Source organism: Hylobates moloch, unplaced genomic scaffold (genome assembly GCF_009828535.3).
Source record: "Hylobates moloch isolate HMO894 unplaced genomic scaffold, HMol_V3 SCAFFOLD_6, whole genome shotgun sequence".
Classification (NCBI taxonomy): Eukaryota; Metazoa; Chordata; class Mammalia; order Primates; family Hylobatidae; genus Hylobates; species Hylobates moloch.
Window position 1 is genome coordinate 75,171,235 of NW_026652281.1, and position 15,167 is coordinate 75,186,401.

At 44.2% G+C, this 15,167-nt stretch overlaps 1 protein-coding gene across 3 annotated transcripts in view; it reads right to left on the reverse strand.

Moving 5' to 3' along the window:
* Positions 1-15,167, reverse strand: part of COG7 (component of oligomeric golgi complex 7) — a 65,031-nt gene that overhangs the window by 40,969 nt on the left and 8,895 nt on the right. For all 3 annotated transcript variants that reach the window (XM_032157113.2, XM_032157114.2, XM_032157115.2), the window contains exons 4-6: positions 13,692-13,860; positions 5,232-5,314; positions 4,141-4,263 (exon numbers count right to left, since the gene is read on the reverse strand). In XM_032157113.2, the coding sequence (XP_032013004.1) occupies positions 4,141-4,263; positions 5,232-5,314; positions 13,692-13,860 (375 nt within the window). The remainder of the gene's footprint in view (positions 1-4,140; positions 4,264-5,231; positions 5,315-13,691; positions 13,861-15,167) is intronic.

Consider the following 15,167-nt stretch of genomic DNA (forward strand, 5'->3'; position numbering starts at 1 on the left):
ATTCATAATTGCCCAACACTAGAAATATACCAAGTGTCTACCAATAAGAAGTGTCAACAGGCTGGGTGCAGTGGCTCACACTTGTAATCCCAGCACCTTTGGGAGGCTGAGGCTGGCGGATCACCTGAAGTCAGGAGTTCAAGACCAGCCTGGCCAGCATGAAGAAACCCCGTCTCTACTAAGAATACAAAAATTAGCTGGGCATGGTTGTGTGTGTGCCCGTAATCCCAGCTACTCGGGAGGCTGAGGCAGGACAATCACTTGAACCTGGGAGGTGGAGGTTGCAGTGAGCCGAGATAGTGCCACTGCACTCCAGCCTGGGCAACGACAGCGAAACTCCGTCTCAAAAAAAAAAGTGTGAACAAACAGGTATATTCACACCATGTAACAGTATTCAGCAACAGAAAGGAACAAACTAGTGATACACACAACACGAGCAAATCTCAAAAACATGCTGAGTGAAAGAGGACTACAAAAGATGAAATGCTGTCTGATTCCATCTAGGTGAAATTCTAGAACACATTAAACTAACTTATGATGGAAAAAATCAGGGCAGTGGTTGCCTTAGGGGTGTTGGTGCACAGACCAACTGGGAAGGAACATGAGGGAACTTTCCAGGGCGATGGTGATATGGATGTTCTGGATCCTGAAAGGGGATTAGCCTACCCAGGTATTTGTAGTTGTCAAATGAATGGGATGGCATATTTAAGATCACTATGGCTGGGTGCAGTGGTTCACTCCTGTAATCCCAGCACTTTGGGAGGCGTGCGGCCCAACAGTGGGAGGATCACTTGAGCCCAGGAGTTCGAGACCAGCTTGGGCAACATGGCAAAACCCTGTCTCCACAAAAAATAGAAAAATTAGTTGGGTGTGGTTGTGCGCACCTGTAGTCCCAGTACTCAGGAGGCTGAGAGGGGAGGATCACCTGAGCCCAGGGAGGTCAAGGCTGCAGTGAGCCATGATCACACCACCATACTCCAGCGGGGACAATAGGGCAAGACCCTGTTTCAGAAAAAAAAAAAAAAAAAAAGATTGTATTTCACAATTTTACCTAAAAAAATGTAAGTAAACATTGAACTCTAGTTAATAATATGTATGGTCTGAAGTGAATGAAGTTTGCAACTTACTCCATTTTTCTTTTTTTGTTGAGATGGATTCTCGCTCTGTTGGCCAGGTTGGAGTGCAGTGGCACAATCTCGGCTCACAGCAACCTCCACCTCACAGGTTCAAGCGATTCTCCTGCCTCAGCCTCCTGAGTAGCTGGGATTACAGGCGCCTGCCACCACGGCTAGCTAATTTTGTATTTTTAGTAGAGATGGGGTTTCACCACGTTAGCCAGGCTGGTCTTGAACTCCTGACCTCAGGTGATGTTCCTGCCTCAGCCTCCCAAAGTGCTGGGATTACAGGTGTGAGACACCACGCCCAGTCTTGTAACTTATTTTGAAATGAGTAAAAAAAATAAGATGATTGACTGGGCACTTTTGCTCACGTCTGTAATCCTAGCACTTTGGGAGGCTGAGGTGGGAAGATCACTTGAACCCAGGAGTTCGACACCAGCCTTGGCAACATAGTGAGACCCCATCTCTGTTTAATTTAATATTTTTATATAAAAAAGAATACAAATAAAAATAATTTTTAAAAATAAGATGGATTAATGAACAGATAGAGACAGGGATAGAGGGGCAGATTTGCAATAAAGCAAATAGAGCAAAATGCACACTGTACAACGTAGGAGGTGGCTACATGGGTATTCACTGTACAATTCCTTCAACATTTCTATATATTGGAAATTTCTCATATGAAAATGCTAAGGGGAAAAATCTGAAGGAGACACGTGTGCCCTGGCTCCTGTGTGCTATACCGACCTTCAGTAGGGGACAGCCCAGCTATTATGCTTACATCCTGAAAAGAAAATGGGCCACAGGCCAACAGTATAAATCAGCAGAAACTCACGTCTCCCAAAATCTAGGATGAGGCACAAAGAGAAGTCTGAGAAGTCTAAGTTCTTTTTCTTAGATGACGAAAGGCATTCGTATATATGGACATGAACTGTTTTTATCCTTGTGATACAAGAAGTAGTAGAAGAGGCAAGAACACATGAATAATTTTTTTCTTGGCCGGGCACAGTGGCTCATGCCTGTAATCGCAGCACTTTGGGAGGCCAAGGTGGGTGAATCATTTGAGGTCAGGAGTTCGAGACCAGCCCAGCCAACATGGTGAAACCCCATCTGTACTAAAAACACAAAAATTAGCTGGGCGTGGTGGCGGATGCCTGTAATCTCAGCTACTCGGGAGGCTGAGGCAGGAGAATCACTTGAACCAGAGAGGCGGAGGTTGCAGGGAGCCGAGACTGTGTCCCTGCACTCCAACCTGGGTGACAGAGCAAGACTCTGTCCGAAGAAAAAAAAAAAGAAATATTCTTCTTAAGAAAAATAAAATAAAGTCAGGCATGGTGGCTCATGCCTGTAATCCCAGCACTTTGGGAGGCCAAAGTGGGAGGATTACTTGAGGCCAGGAGTTGGAGACCAGCCTGGGCAACACAGTGAGATCCTTATGTCTACAAAAAAAATTTTTTTTTAAGTAGCCAGGCATGGTGGCACACACGTGTATTCCTAGCTACTTGAAAGGCTAAGGCAGGAGGACAGCTTGAGCCCAGGAGGCCGAGGCTGCAGTGAGCCATGATCATGCCACTGCACTCTAGCCTGTATGACAGAGCAAGACTCTGTCTCAAACAAAACAAAACAAAATCCTAAGAATGAATTAGGTTAGTTCAAGGAAAAAGAACAAGGATGGAGAAGAGTGCTTTAACCAACAACTTGAATGACATGACCTAGTATAAGGAATTCTCTCCAACCTTAGTCAAGTTCATTCCAGCAAATGACTGATGAACATCTGAAGAGTGATTCACAACTACTGTAAAAAATAAAATATGGGCAACGTGACACTAAACCACTCGTAGATGACCTGCTTCTAGGTTGGGGTTTCGTACATAGCAGAGCAGCTCCCTCACTGCAATCTATTTCAATAGCTCTCTATCTGAGTGCTATTGAAAATCGGCCCTCAACACAAGGGTTTGGAAAAAAAAAATAAGAAGAAAAAAAAAAACGAATAAAATAAGCCACACTAGAAACAGGCCCAGTAAGTCATTACTGCAAAGTAAGACAGGCTCTTCCCCTGCTTACAAGAGGTTCCACTGTGCCTCCTGTCTCAAGGCAAGAGAACAATGGTTTAAAACCTTTATGGCTGGGAATGCCTAGAGACTTGAGGAAAGTAAATGATGGAAAGTTGCCACTTGAAACAAAGTTCCTCTGTCTCTCCTCACTCCTAGTCAAGGGGTACCTTTCAAATTATCTCTTCCCCCACTTCTTGGTGTATCATGAGAACAAGGGAGACTCACTTCAGGTAGGTACATTTTACCTGAAGTAAAGATAAAAACATTCCTTTTCATTCGAACACCACCTGACCAGGGGCCTCCTGCTTTTAGATGGGAAGTAAACGGCCTTCAGGAATTCCACAGGCTCCCTTGCTGGACAACAGGTGGCACTGTCACATTAGGTCCAATTTAAGTTATAGATAAGAGTAGTAAGAAGAGTTTCAATGGAGACCTAAAGATTTCACTGATGTGGGTTTCTAAGCTTATCTTTTATTTTTAAACTTAAACCATTTAACTGGTTATCGTTTTGTTTTTCTTTTGTTGTTGTTTGTTTGTTTATTTGAGACAGAGTCTTGCTTGCTCTGTTGTCCAGGCTAAAGTGTAGTGGTGTGATCGTAGTCACTGTGGCCTCAACCTCCTGAACGTAAGCAATCTTCCTGCCTCAGCCTCCTGAGTAATTGTGCCACCACACCTGGCTAACTTTTGCATTTTTTGTAGAGTTGGGGTTTCACCATGTTGGCCAGGCTGGTCTCGAACTCCTAGGCTCAAACGATCTCCCCACTTCGACCTTCCAAAGTGTGGTGATTACAAGTGTGAGCCACCGCACCCGGCCCAACTGATTATTTTTTAACCCCTTGAATGACAGCAAGAAATGGGGAAGTTCTTTGAGCCGTGCTCTGCAGTTGAGGGTGGCCACTCCTGAGGCGGTCACCCGTTCCCTTGTCACCACAGACTCTGTTCTCCCTAGAACAAAAATGAGCTGTTACCTGTGTAGCCCACTGGATTTGTGTGTGCCAAGCACCAAGCAACGCATCATAGAGTCCAGTAAGCTGCCGGTCCAGGGGTAGGTCACTTTGACACAGCTCTTGCCAGGCTGCTAAAAGCTGCACCTGTACAGACAGAACAAAGGGAACCTTATTGGGTACGTCAACACAGGTTGCCTGCGAACACTGCCCTGCCCTGCTACCCAGAGTAATCACGGATTGCTCAATGGGCTCACTGGGCAGCCCAGCGAGGTCCATCTACTTCAAAGAAAGGCAGGAAAAAAAAACCATTTGCAGTTATCTGCACTGATTCACAGCTTTAATCTGTCACCCTGCGGATGTGATCCCCTCTCCATTTATCCTGCCCTAAAAGTATGTAATGTGCAACCACTTGGCACTCCATCACTCTTCTGAATAGACCTCGGGGCAAGAGAGGGCAGACATGTGTGTTTAAGCTTCATGTCCTAACATCACTGCTTAAAAGGCACAGAGCACTGGACTTGAAGGAATTAAGGTCAGTTCAGGAAGCTGTCAAGTTTTTTGGCAATCTAACTTCAGCAAACCTAGAAAACATAAAATTCCAAGCCAGGTGGAGTGGCAACGCGCCTGTAGTCTCAACTCCTCACAGGGCTGAGACAGGAGGATCACTTGAGCCCAGGAGTTCGAGGCTGTAGTGCACCATGATCGCATCTGTGAATAGCCACCGCACTCCAGGCTGGGCAAAATAGTGAAACCCTATCTCTAAAGAAAAAAAGAGAAATTCTTACTGCTTCCTGAGGGTGTAATAAAGCTTAAGACATAAATCTCCCTTAAAAGACAAAAATGAGAATAAATTAAAACAACATTTCAAATCTATAATGAATCCAGCTGTAAACAGAAAAGAGAATGAAAACGGATAACTCTTTTTCCAACTGGCAATTAAACAAATCCATATGCTAGACCAAGAGCACCCCCTACTGGCTAACTAAGAGAAAAACAGCCAGAGGGCAAGGAGACAAATGTTCTTACCTTCTCAATTATGAACCTGCAATTCTGTGACCCAGAGTTATGAGCATTCCAAAACTGCACAACTGTCATCGCGCACAGCTTCTTACCTTGTGACACTTGTAGTAGTAGGCCAGGAGCTGGGGCATCCGGTCAATTTCAGTAAACACCTTCACAAACACTTTGGACTGATCTAAAGAACATACAATGTATATATACTGTTACCAGCCTTTCTGGTGTAGACATGAGACAAAAGTCACCAAGATGAAGGTGGATGTATGGAAGCTAGTATTCACAAGTTCCTGCCTAGATACTGAATTAACTCATGCATGAGGATCATAAATTTGAAAAATAAGCATGACTTGAAAACCAGATACTGCAAGGTATTCCCCACTGTTCCTCACAGAATTCATATTTTAACATGATATTGAGAGGTTAGTTATGTCTTTGAAAATTCCTACTTCGATTATACCAGATGGGAACTTTAAAAAAGCAAACACACTGAACTTCTATATGTCAACATATCTGGTGGTTTGAGGAGTAAGTAAATAGTTTGGGCCGGTCGCAGTAGCTCATGTCTGTAATCCCAGGACTTTGGGAGGCTAAGGCAGGCGGATCACCTGAGGTCAGGAGTTCGAGACCAGCCTGGCCAACATGGCGAAACTCCATCTCTACTAAAAAAAAAACAAAAATTAGCTGAGCGTGGTGGTGCACACCTGTAATCCCAGCTCCTTGGGAGGCTGAGGCAGGAGAATTGGTTGGACCCAGAAGGCAGAGGTTGCAGTGAGCCAAGATTGCGCCACTGCACTCCAGCCTGGCCGACAGAGCAAGACTCCGTCTAAAACAAAGCAAAACAAAAAAACAAAACGTAAAATCAAATAACTTGGTAACTATTAGCATTCCACACATAACAATGGATTCTAAGACCCAAGTTATGGGCTTAATATCAAGTAGTTTTTTACACATTTCCCTAAGGGCAGAGCAAATGACTGGGCAAAGCACTTGCTTCCAGGCTCACCACTGGACAGCCAGGAAGGTGGGTTTCAGTGCAGTCTCTGAATAGTGTGCACAGCAGCGCCACCTCTGGCTCCCGTCCGCCCCCTTCTGGCCAAAACGTACATGCCACAGCCTTAGAATTACATCAAAAGGAAGGAAAAAAAAAAAAAAAGCCTTGAGCTAACAGGTCTCCAAACTTCTTATATTTGCTCTGTTCCCCTTCACTTCTGGGAAGCCCAATAAACTGCTGAGAAGGAAATGTTGTAACAGCAACTGCTGTGGGACACCCAGCTACGCGCTGGAGACCTGCCAGTGGAACTTGACTTAATGGGCAGAAATCCATGAGTTAGAAAATGAATATTTGCCTTTAAAATGCTTATTATTTTCATAAGAACACTTAAATAAATGAATCTTCCTGTTACATTTAAAATTATTCCATAGGCCGGGTGTGGTGGCTCACACCTGTAATCCCAGCATTTTGGGAGGTTGAGGTGGGAGGACTGTTTGAGCCCAGGAGTTCAAAAATGTCCTAGGCAACACAGGACCCCTCTACAAAAAAATAGAAAAAATTAGCTGGGCGTGGTGTGCACCTGTAAACCCCAGGAGGCTGAGCTGGGAGTATCACTTGAGCCTGGGAGGACAAGGCTGCAGTCAACTGTGATCACATCACTGCACTTCAGCCTGGGTGACAGAGCAAGATTCTAGCTCAAAAAAACAAAATTCTATAAACTGGGTTTGACCAGTGAGAAGCAAAAAAATTAATTAAAATAATTCTAAACACACATGCACACGTATGTTTATAGCGGCACTATTCACAATAGCAAAGACTTGGAACCAATGTAAATGTCCAGCAACGACAGATTGGATTAAGAAAATGTGGCACATATACACCATGGAATACTATGCAGCCATAAAAAATGATGAGTTCATGTCCTTTGTAGGGACATGGATGAAACTGGAAACCATCATTCTCAGCAAACTATCGCAAGGACAAAAAACCAAACACCGCATGTTCTCACTCATAAGTAGGAACTGAACAATGAGTACACATGGACACAGGAAGGGGAACATCACACTCCGGGGACTGTTGTGGGGTTGGGGGAGGGGGGAGGGATAGCATTAGGAGATATACCTAATGCTAAATGACGAGTTAATGGGTGCAGCACACCAACATGGCACATGTATACATATGTAACAAACCTGCACATTGTGCACGTGTACCCTAAAACTTAAAGTATAATAATAATAAAATTTAAAAAAAAATTCTATAAAAAGTTGCTTCAGTGTATCAGCTGAATTCAGTGGTTATATAAAATGAACTGGGCATGTATACTTGGCTATACCCACATTGTCATTTTAGGAGAGAGATGGAAAAGGGGAACATGTTGGGGATGAACAAATTTATCAGAAAACTCCCTTTAAAAACTGTTAGCTAGGCCGGGTGAGGTGGCTCACGACTATAATCCCAGTACTTTGGGAGGCTGAAGTGGGTGGATCACCTGGCGTCAGGAGCTCGAGACCAGCCTGGCCAATTTGGTGAAACCCCACCTCTACTAAAAATATAAAAAATTAACCGGGCGTGGTGGCGCACACCTGTAATCCCAGTTACTCCAGAGGCTGAGGAGCTTGAACCTGGAAGGTGGAGGTTGCTGTGAGCCGAGATCACACCACTGCAGTCCAGCCTGGACAACAGAGTGTAGACTCCGTCTCGAAAAAAATAAAAAGTAAAAACTGTTAGATAAAGAACTACCTCAGCCTTCTAGGAATCATGGCTGATTATAAACAGCACATTACCTGTGGGGCAGGGGAACCCTTCCTGATACTCGCCAAAATTAAGATTAAGCACCAAAAGAAAAGCATCGTTTCATCTGCGTTGAAGCCAGGAAAATATCTGTACTACATACTTCAGAGAATCCCAACCAGATATCCAAGCACTTTGGGCCACAATGGGTGGGGAAGCTGGTAAAAGTCTGGGCGCTAAGTGTGGCGCAGAACAGTACAAAGGGCCAAAGACCGGGGGCCAAGGGGGCTTGGGCCAGGCATGGGAGGGAGGGCTGTTTCCACCGCGGCCCAGCAGAGGCGGCGGCCTACGGGGCTCAAAAGCGCCATTTTCGCCTTCTGAATCCGTGTCCTGCCTAGAGTCAAGCCTGATTCAAATTTGTGCACGAAAACTGTCAAAAACTGCTTATCTCCAAAACCAAACCCATGATGCTGAACCATCAGGCATCACTCAAATCCAACACCAGCTCCCAGTAGCCAGCTCACTCAGAAGGAAACAAACAAAAAACCTTAAATGCATGGAGCCACCACCTCTCCATCCCCACTCCCACTCCCCCAACCCCACATAACTGGATGTAACCCCAACCAGAAAAGTGAGCTCTGTAGTAGCCACAAATTCATGAGAGAATGTGAGGAATGAAGCTCCTAGATGGCAACTTTCCAACCCCCCAGCTCCAGCCTTAGAATCCTGTGAATGAAGAAAAGACTCAAAGAATTAACAAATGGGGAAGAGAGGGAATTAGAGGGCTGGAGATGAGTACTGAGGCCATTCTCTCTAGGTAACTGAAGAGCACAGTGGAGAGTGTAAACTTTCAATCAAGGGCTAAAGGAAAGCTCTCTTAAACAAGGAGGGGTTTCCAAGGAAATTCCACTATTTTTCAGTAAATACCAGGCCCAGAACAAAAGCACTATCACACACAAACATGAATCAGCAGAAACAAAGAAAACTCCACCACGGTACCTATGCACTCAATAAATTAGACTACAACAAAATTAAAAACTTGGGGCCGGGCACGGTGGTTCACGCCTGTAATCCCAGCACTTGGGGAGGCTGAGGCAGGTGGATCACGAGGTCAAGAGATTGACACCATCCTGGCCAACATGGAGAAACTCCATCTCTACTAAAAATACAAAAATTAGCTGGGCGTGGTGGCACAAGCCTGTAGTCCCAGCTACTCGGGAAGCTGAGGCAGGAGAATTGCTTGAACCCAGGAGGCAGAGGTTGCAGTGAGCCGAGATCAAGCCAGTGCACTCCAGCCTAGAGACAGGGCAAGACTCTGTCTCAAAAAAAAAAAAAAAAAAAATTAAAAACTTAGGCATCAAAAGATTTCATCAATAATAGAATGAAAAGACAATCCATGGAATGGGAGAAAATATCTGCAAGATATATTCAGTAAAAGAATAATATCCAGAATATATGAAGAATTTCTACAACTCACCAGCAAAAAACCAAATAACCCAATATAAAATTGGGTAAAGGGCCAGGCACCCTGGCTCATACCTGTAATCTCAGGACTTTGAGAGGCTGAGGAGGGAGGATTGTTTGAGTCCGGGAGTTTAAGATCAGCCTGAGCAGCATAGCAAGACCCTATCTCTACAAAAAACAAAAAATTAGCTGGGTGTGGCAGTGCACACCTGTAGTCCCAGCTACTTGGGAGGCTGCGGTGGGAGGATCACTTGAGCTTGGGAGGTCAAGGCTGTGGTGAGCCATGATTGCACCACTGCATTCCAGCCTGGGTGACAGTGCAAGACCCTGTCTCAAAAAACAACAAAACAAAACAAAAATGGGGAAAGGATTTGAATAGACATTTTTCCAGCAATATACAAATAGTCAATAAGCAAATGAAAATACACTCAATATCATTAATCATTAGAGGAATGAAAATCAAAACCATAAGATACCAGTTCCTACTCATTAGTATGGCTATGATCCAAAAAAACAAAAATCGACAAGGGTTGGAAAGGTGTGGAGAAATTGGAACCCTTGTGCATTGCTGGTGGTAGTGTAAAATGGTGCAGCCACTATGGAGAACGGTATAACAGTTCCTCAAAAAATTAAACATCAGATTACCATATGGCTGGGTGTGGTGGCTCACACCTGTAATCCCAGCACTTTGGAAGGCCAAGATGGGCGGATCACTTGAGGCCAGGAGTTCGAGACCAGCCTGGCCAACATGGTGAAACCCCATCTCTACTAAACATACAAAAATTAGCTAGGTGTGGTGGTGCACACCTTTAATCCCAGCTACTCGGGAGGCTGAGGCACAAGAATCACTTGAATCTGGGTGGCAGAGGTCACAGTGAGCCGAGATCATGCCACTGCACTCCAGCCTAGGCAACAGAGTTAAACTGTGTCTCCAAAAAAAAGAAAAAAAGATAAGCATATGATCCAGCAATTCCACTTCTGAGTAGATCCCTAAAGGAATTGAAAGCCGGAACTCAAACAGACACTTGCACACCCGTGATCATTCTAGCATCCTTCACAATAGCCAAAAGGTAGAAATAACCTAAATGTCCATCAACAGATGAATAGATAGAGAAAATGTGGTAATATATGAGATGGAATATTATTCAGCCTTAAGAAGAAAGGAAATTCTGACACATGCTACACCATGGATGAGACTTGAAGATGTTATGCTAAGCCATAAAAGGAAAAATACTATGTGAATCCATTATAGGAGGCATGTAGAGTAGTCAAATTCATAGGGACAAAGGTAGAATGATGATTGCTGGCAGGTGAGGGTAGGAGGAATGGACAGTTGCTGTTTAATGGGTATGAAATTTCAGTTCAGAAAGAAAAAGGTTCTGGAGACGGATGGTGGTGATGTTTGCACAGCAATGTGAATGTACTTAATGCCACTGAAATGCACACTTAAAAATTATTAAAATGGTAGATTTTGTTACGTGTATTTTGCCACAATTTTTTAAATTTTTTTCTAAAAAAGAACACTTCCAAAGATTTTCCCTAAGAAAGAGAAGAAAATTTTAGGCAATAATTGCTTCACACTCTCAAAGAAATTACATATCCTTTCTTTAATAGGATCTAAGGCTTCGGGAGGCTGAGGTGTGAGGATCACTTTAGGCCAGGAGTTCAAGACCAACCTGGGCAATATATCAAGACCCCATCTACAAAAAAAAAAAAATAGGCTGGGCATGGTGGCTCACACCTGTAATACCTGCACTTTGGGAGGCCAAGGCAGGCAGATCACCTGAGGTCAGGAGTTCAAGACCAGCCTGGCCAACATGGTGAAATCCCATCTCCACTAAAAATACAAAAAATTAGGCCGGGTGTGGTGGCTCACGCTTGTAATCCCAGCACTTTGGGAGGCCTAGGCGGGCAGATCACGAGGTCAGGAGATCGAGACCACGGTGAAACCCTGTCTCTACTAAAAAAACCAAAAAAAAAAAAAAAATTAGCCGGGCGTGGTGGCGGGCGCCTGTAGTCCCAGCTACTTGGAGAGGCTGAGGCAGAAGAATGGCGTGAACCCGGGAGGCGGAGCTTGCAGTGAGCCGAGATCGTGCCACTGCACTCCAGCCTGGGCGACAGAGTGAGACTCCGTCTCAAAAAAAAAAAAAAAAAAATTAGCCAGGTGTGGTAGCGCATGCCTGTAATCCCAGCTACTCGGGAGGTAAGGCAGGAGAATCGCTCGAACCCAGGAGGCAGAGATCATGCCACTGCACTCCACCCTGGGTGACAGAAGGAGACTCCGTCTCAAAAAAAAAAAAAGAATCTAAGGTATTACAATGAGATATAAAGGGAGGTTGGCAGAGCTAAGGAAAAAAATTAGGAAGTAAACCATGACATAATAAAAAAATTAACTAGAAGAACAAAGATAACAAAACCTATTTTTTTTTTTTTTTGAGACAAGGTCTCACTCTGTCACTCCTGGGCTCAAGCAATCCTTCTGCCCCAACCTCCTCAGCAGCTGACACTACAAGTGTGTACCACCATGCCTGGCTAATTTTTTATTTTTTGTAGAGACAGGGTCTTGCTATGATACCTAGGCTTGTCTCAAACACCTGGGCTCAGGCGACCCTCCCGCCTTGACCTCCCAAAGTGCTGGGATTACAGGCATGAGCCACTGTACCCGGCCAAGAACAGATACTTTATTTTTTTAAATAAGTAGAGAGTTTATTTGGGTGAAGTTTGAGGACTGCAAACCAGAGTCATGGATTCACACTGCCCTGCATATATGCTCCAGAACAGATACTTCAGAAAACCCCATCAGACAAATGAAAAACAAGCTTTAGAAAAACCACACATGGCAGGAGGGGACTGAGAGGGAGCAGGCAAACATCCAAAAGAGACCAGAGAAAATATGATATATATGGAGAGGGAAAAAGGAGAGCTATTGAACAGATAGTTGATGTTCTCAAAGACAGAAAAGAGAACAAATAAAACAGAAAAAAAAAATTTTAAGGAAGGCGATTTTCTGTAAATGAAGATATGAATTGGTAGGTGAAAAGGGCTGACGCTGGGTCCTGGAAAAGTTAAAAATTTTCAAAACTGAAAAAGAACCTAGAGAAGTTACTAAACTACAAGGTAAAAGAAGCCATAATTTGGCAAACTATGCGCCAGCAGGCCAAACTGCCATCTGTTTTTGTAAATAAAGTTTTACTTGGCCAGGCATGGTGGCTCACGCCTCTAATCCCAACACTTTGGGAGGCCGAGGTGGGCAGATCACTTGAGATCAGGAGTTCAAGACCAGCCTGGACGACATGGTGAAACCCCATCTCTACTGAAAATATAAAAATTAGCCAGGTGTGGTGGCGCACGTCTGTAGTCCCAGCTACTCAAGAGACTGAGACAAGAAAATCGCTTGAGCCTGGGAGGTGGAGGTCGCACCACTGCACTCCAGCCTGGGGAACACAGCGAGACTTCGTCTTGAAAAAAACAAAAAAAGTTTACTGGCATACAGCAAAAGCCCATCCATTTATGAGTGGCCTTTTGTGCCACAACTGCAGAGGTATCTGTGAGAGAGACCATATGGCCCCCAAATCCTAATATTTATGATCTGGCCCTTTACAGGAAATGTTTGTCAGTCCCTGTTATAACTATTCAGGGAAAAGAAACAAGCTACCTACAAAAAAAAAAAAAAAAATAGGAAGAAGAAGCAGGCCAATCTCATACTTATCAGAATACAGAGGGAAATGCATTCGCACTAGAAAACAGAATTCACAGAAGTAGCATTTCACCTTTTGTCTTTACAGAGGTATATTTGGCTGTTTTGTGAGACATTCTGGGGGAAAAGAAAAATAAATATAGATGGCAGAGACAATGAAGAATTCTGAAGGAGAAAGCGTGTGACCCAAGAATTCCAAAAGCAGTTATTGCTTTCTACACATAAAAGCAATAGAAAGACACTCCTGGCCGGGTGTGGTGGCTCACGTCTGTTAATCCCAGCACTTTGGGAGGCCGAGGCGAGTGGATCACCTGAGGTCAGGAGTTTGAGACCAGCCCAGCCAACATGGTGAAAGCCCGTTTCTATTCAAAATACAAAAATTACCCAGGCGTGGTGGCACATGCCTGTAATCCCAGCTACTCAGGAGGCTGAGGCACAAGAATCACTTGAACCCAGGAGGCGGAGGTTGCAGTGAGCCAAGATCACGCCACTACACTCCAGCCTCGGTGACAGAGAAAGACTCCGTCTCAAAAAAAAAAAAAAAAAAAATTACAGAGTTCCTTCTAATCTATATAATTCAATCGCCATTAAGACATTCTAAAAACTGAAGACTTACAAGGCCTTATCTTTATAGAGAGATATACACAGAGATGAGAAGCAGCTAGCACTCACCTACAGCCTGAGAGGTGAACGCCGCTACAATCTGCGGACTGGCTAGGGCCTCCAGCCTGTTCTTCAGTGCCTCCAAGTGCACACACTTTTCTGAGTAGTCTGGTGTATCAACAAGCATCATTAAGCTGTTCTGCATACCTGTTAGCTTGGCAGAAATCACAGCTATGTCCTAGAAAAGACCAGAATAGAGAATATTTATTTTAAAAGATCCCTACTGCCTCAATTGGGAATAGATAAAATACATGAAAAGGCAACTCATTAAGTAAGAAAATGGGGCTGGGCATGGTGGTGGTTCATGCCTGTAATCCCAGCACTTTGGGAGATCCAGGCAGGAGGATCCCTTGAAGCCAGGAGTTCAAGACCAGCCTGGTTAACATGGCAAGATCCAGTCTCTACAAATAGTAAAAATTAGCTGGCTGTGGTCATGCGCACCTGTAGTCCCAGCTACTCAGAAGCTAAGGCAGGAGGATAACTTGAGCCTGGAAGGTGGAGACTGCAGTTAGCCAAGATGGCACTACTGCACTCCAGCCTGGGCAACAGAGAAAGACCCTGTCTCAAAAAAAAAAAAAAAACTGTACTCAAATAAATGCAAATTAAATTAAAACAAGAAAGTGTCATTTTCCTCCTAACAAATTGGAAAAGTGTCTGAAAAATTATAATAGCTATTGTTGGTGAGGGTACAAAGAAAAAAGACAATCTGTCTGGTATCATAAATTTAAATTTATACTGTCTTTCTGGAAGGCAATTTAGCAATATGTGCTAAGAGTTTTAAAAATATTCACATCCAGGCTGGGCACAATGGCTTATACCTATAAATCCCAGCATTTTCAGAGGCTGAGGCAGGAGGATTGCATGAGGCCAGGAGTTCAAGACCAGCCTGACCAATATAGCAAGACCTTGTCTTTACAAAACATTTTAAGAAATTGGCCAGGCAGCCGGGCGGGGTAGCTCACGCCCCCGTAATCACAGCACTTTGGGAGGATGAGGCTGAAGGATCACCTGAGCTCAGGAGTTTGCAACCAGCCTGGCCAACATGGTGAAACCCTGTCTCTACTAAAAATACAAAAATTAGCCGGGCATGGTGGCGCCCACCTGTAATCCCAGCTACTTGGGAGGCTGAGGCAAGAGAATCGCTTGAACCCAGGAGGCAGAGGTTTGCAGTGAGCTGAGATCATGCCACTGGACTCCGGCCTGGGCGACAGAGCAAGACTCTGTCTCAAAAATAAATAAATAAATAAATAAATAAATAAATAAATAAATAAATAAATAAAAGATAGATTGTTGAGTGAAAAAATAAAGTGCAAAGCAGTGTCCACAATGAGCTTTGTGAGGAAAAAAAGGGGCAGGGAACATAAATACGTATGTGTGTATCTGGAAGGATGGGCATAAAGCTGATAACAGGGCTTGTCTGTACAAGAAAAATTAGCCCCTGGCCGGGCATTGTGACTCACCCCTGTAATCCCTGCACTTTGGGAG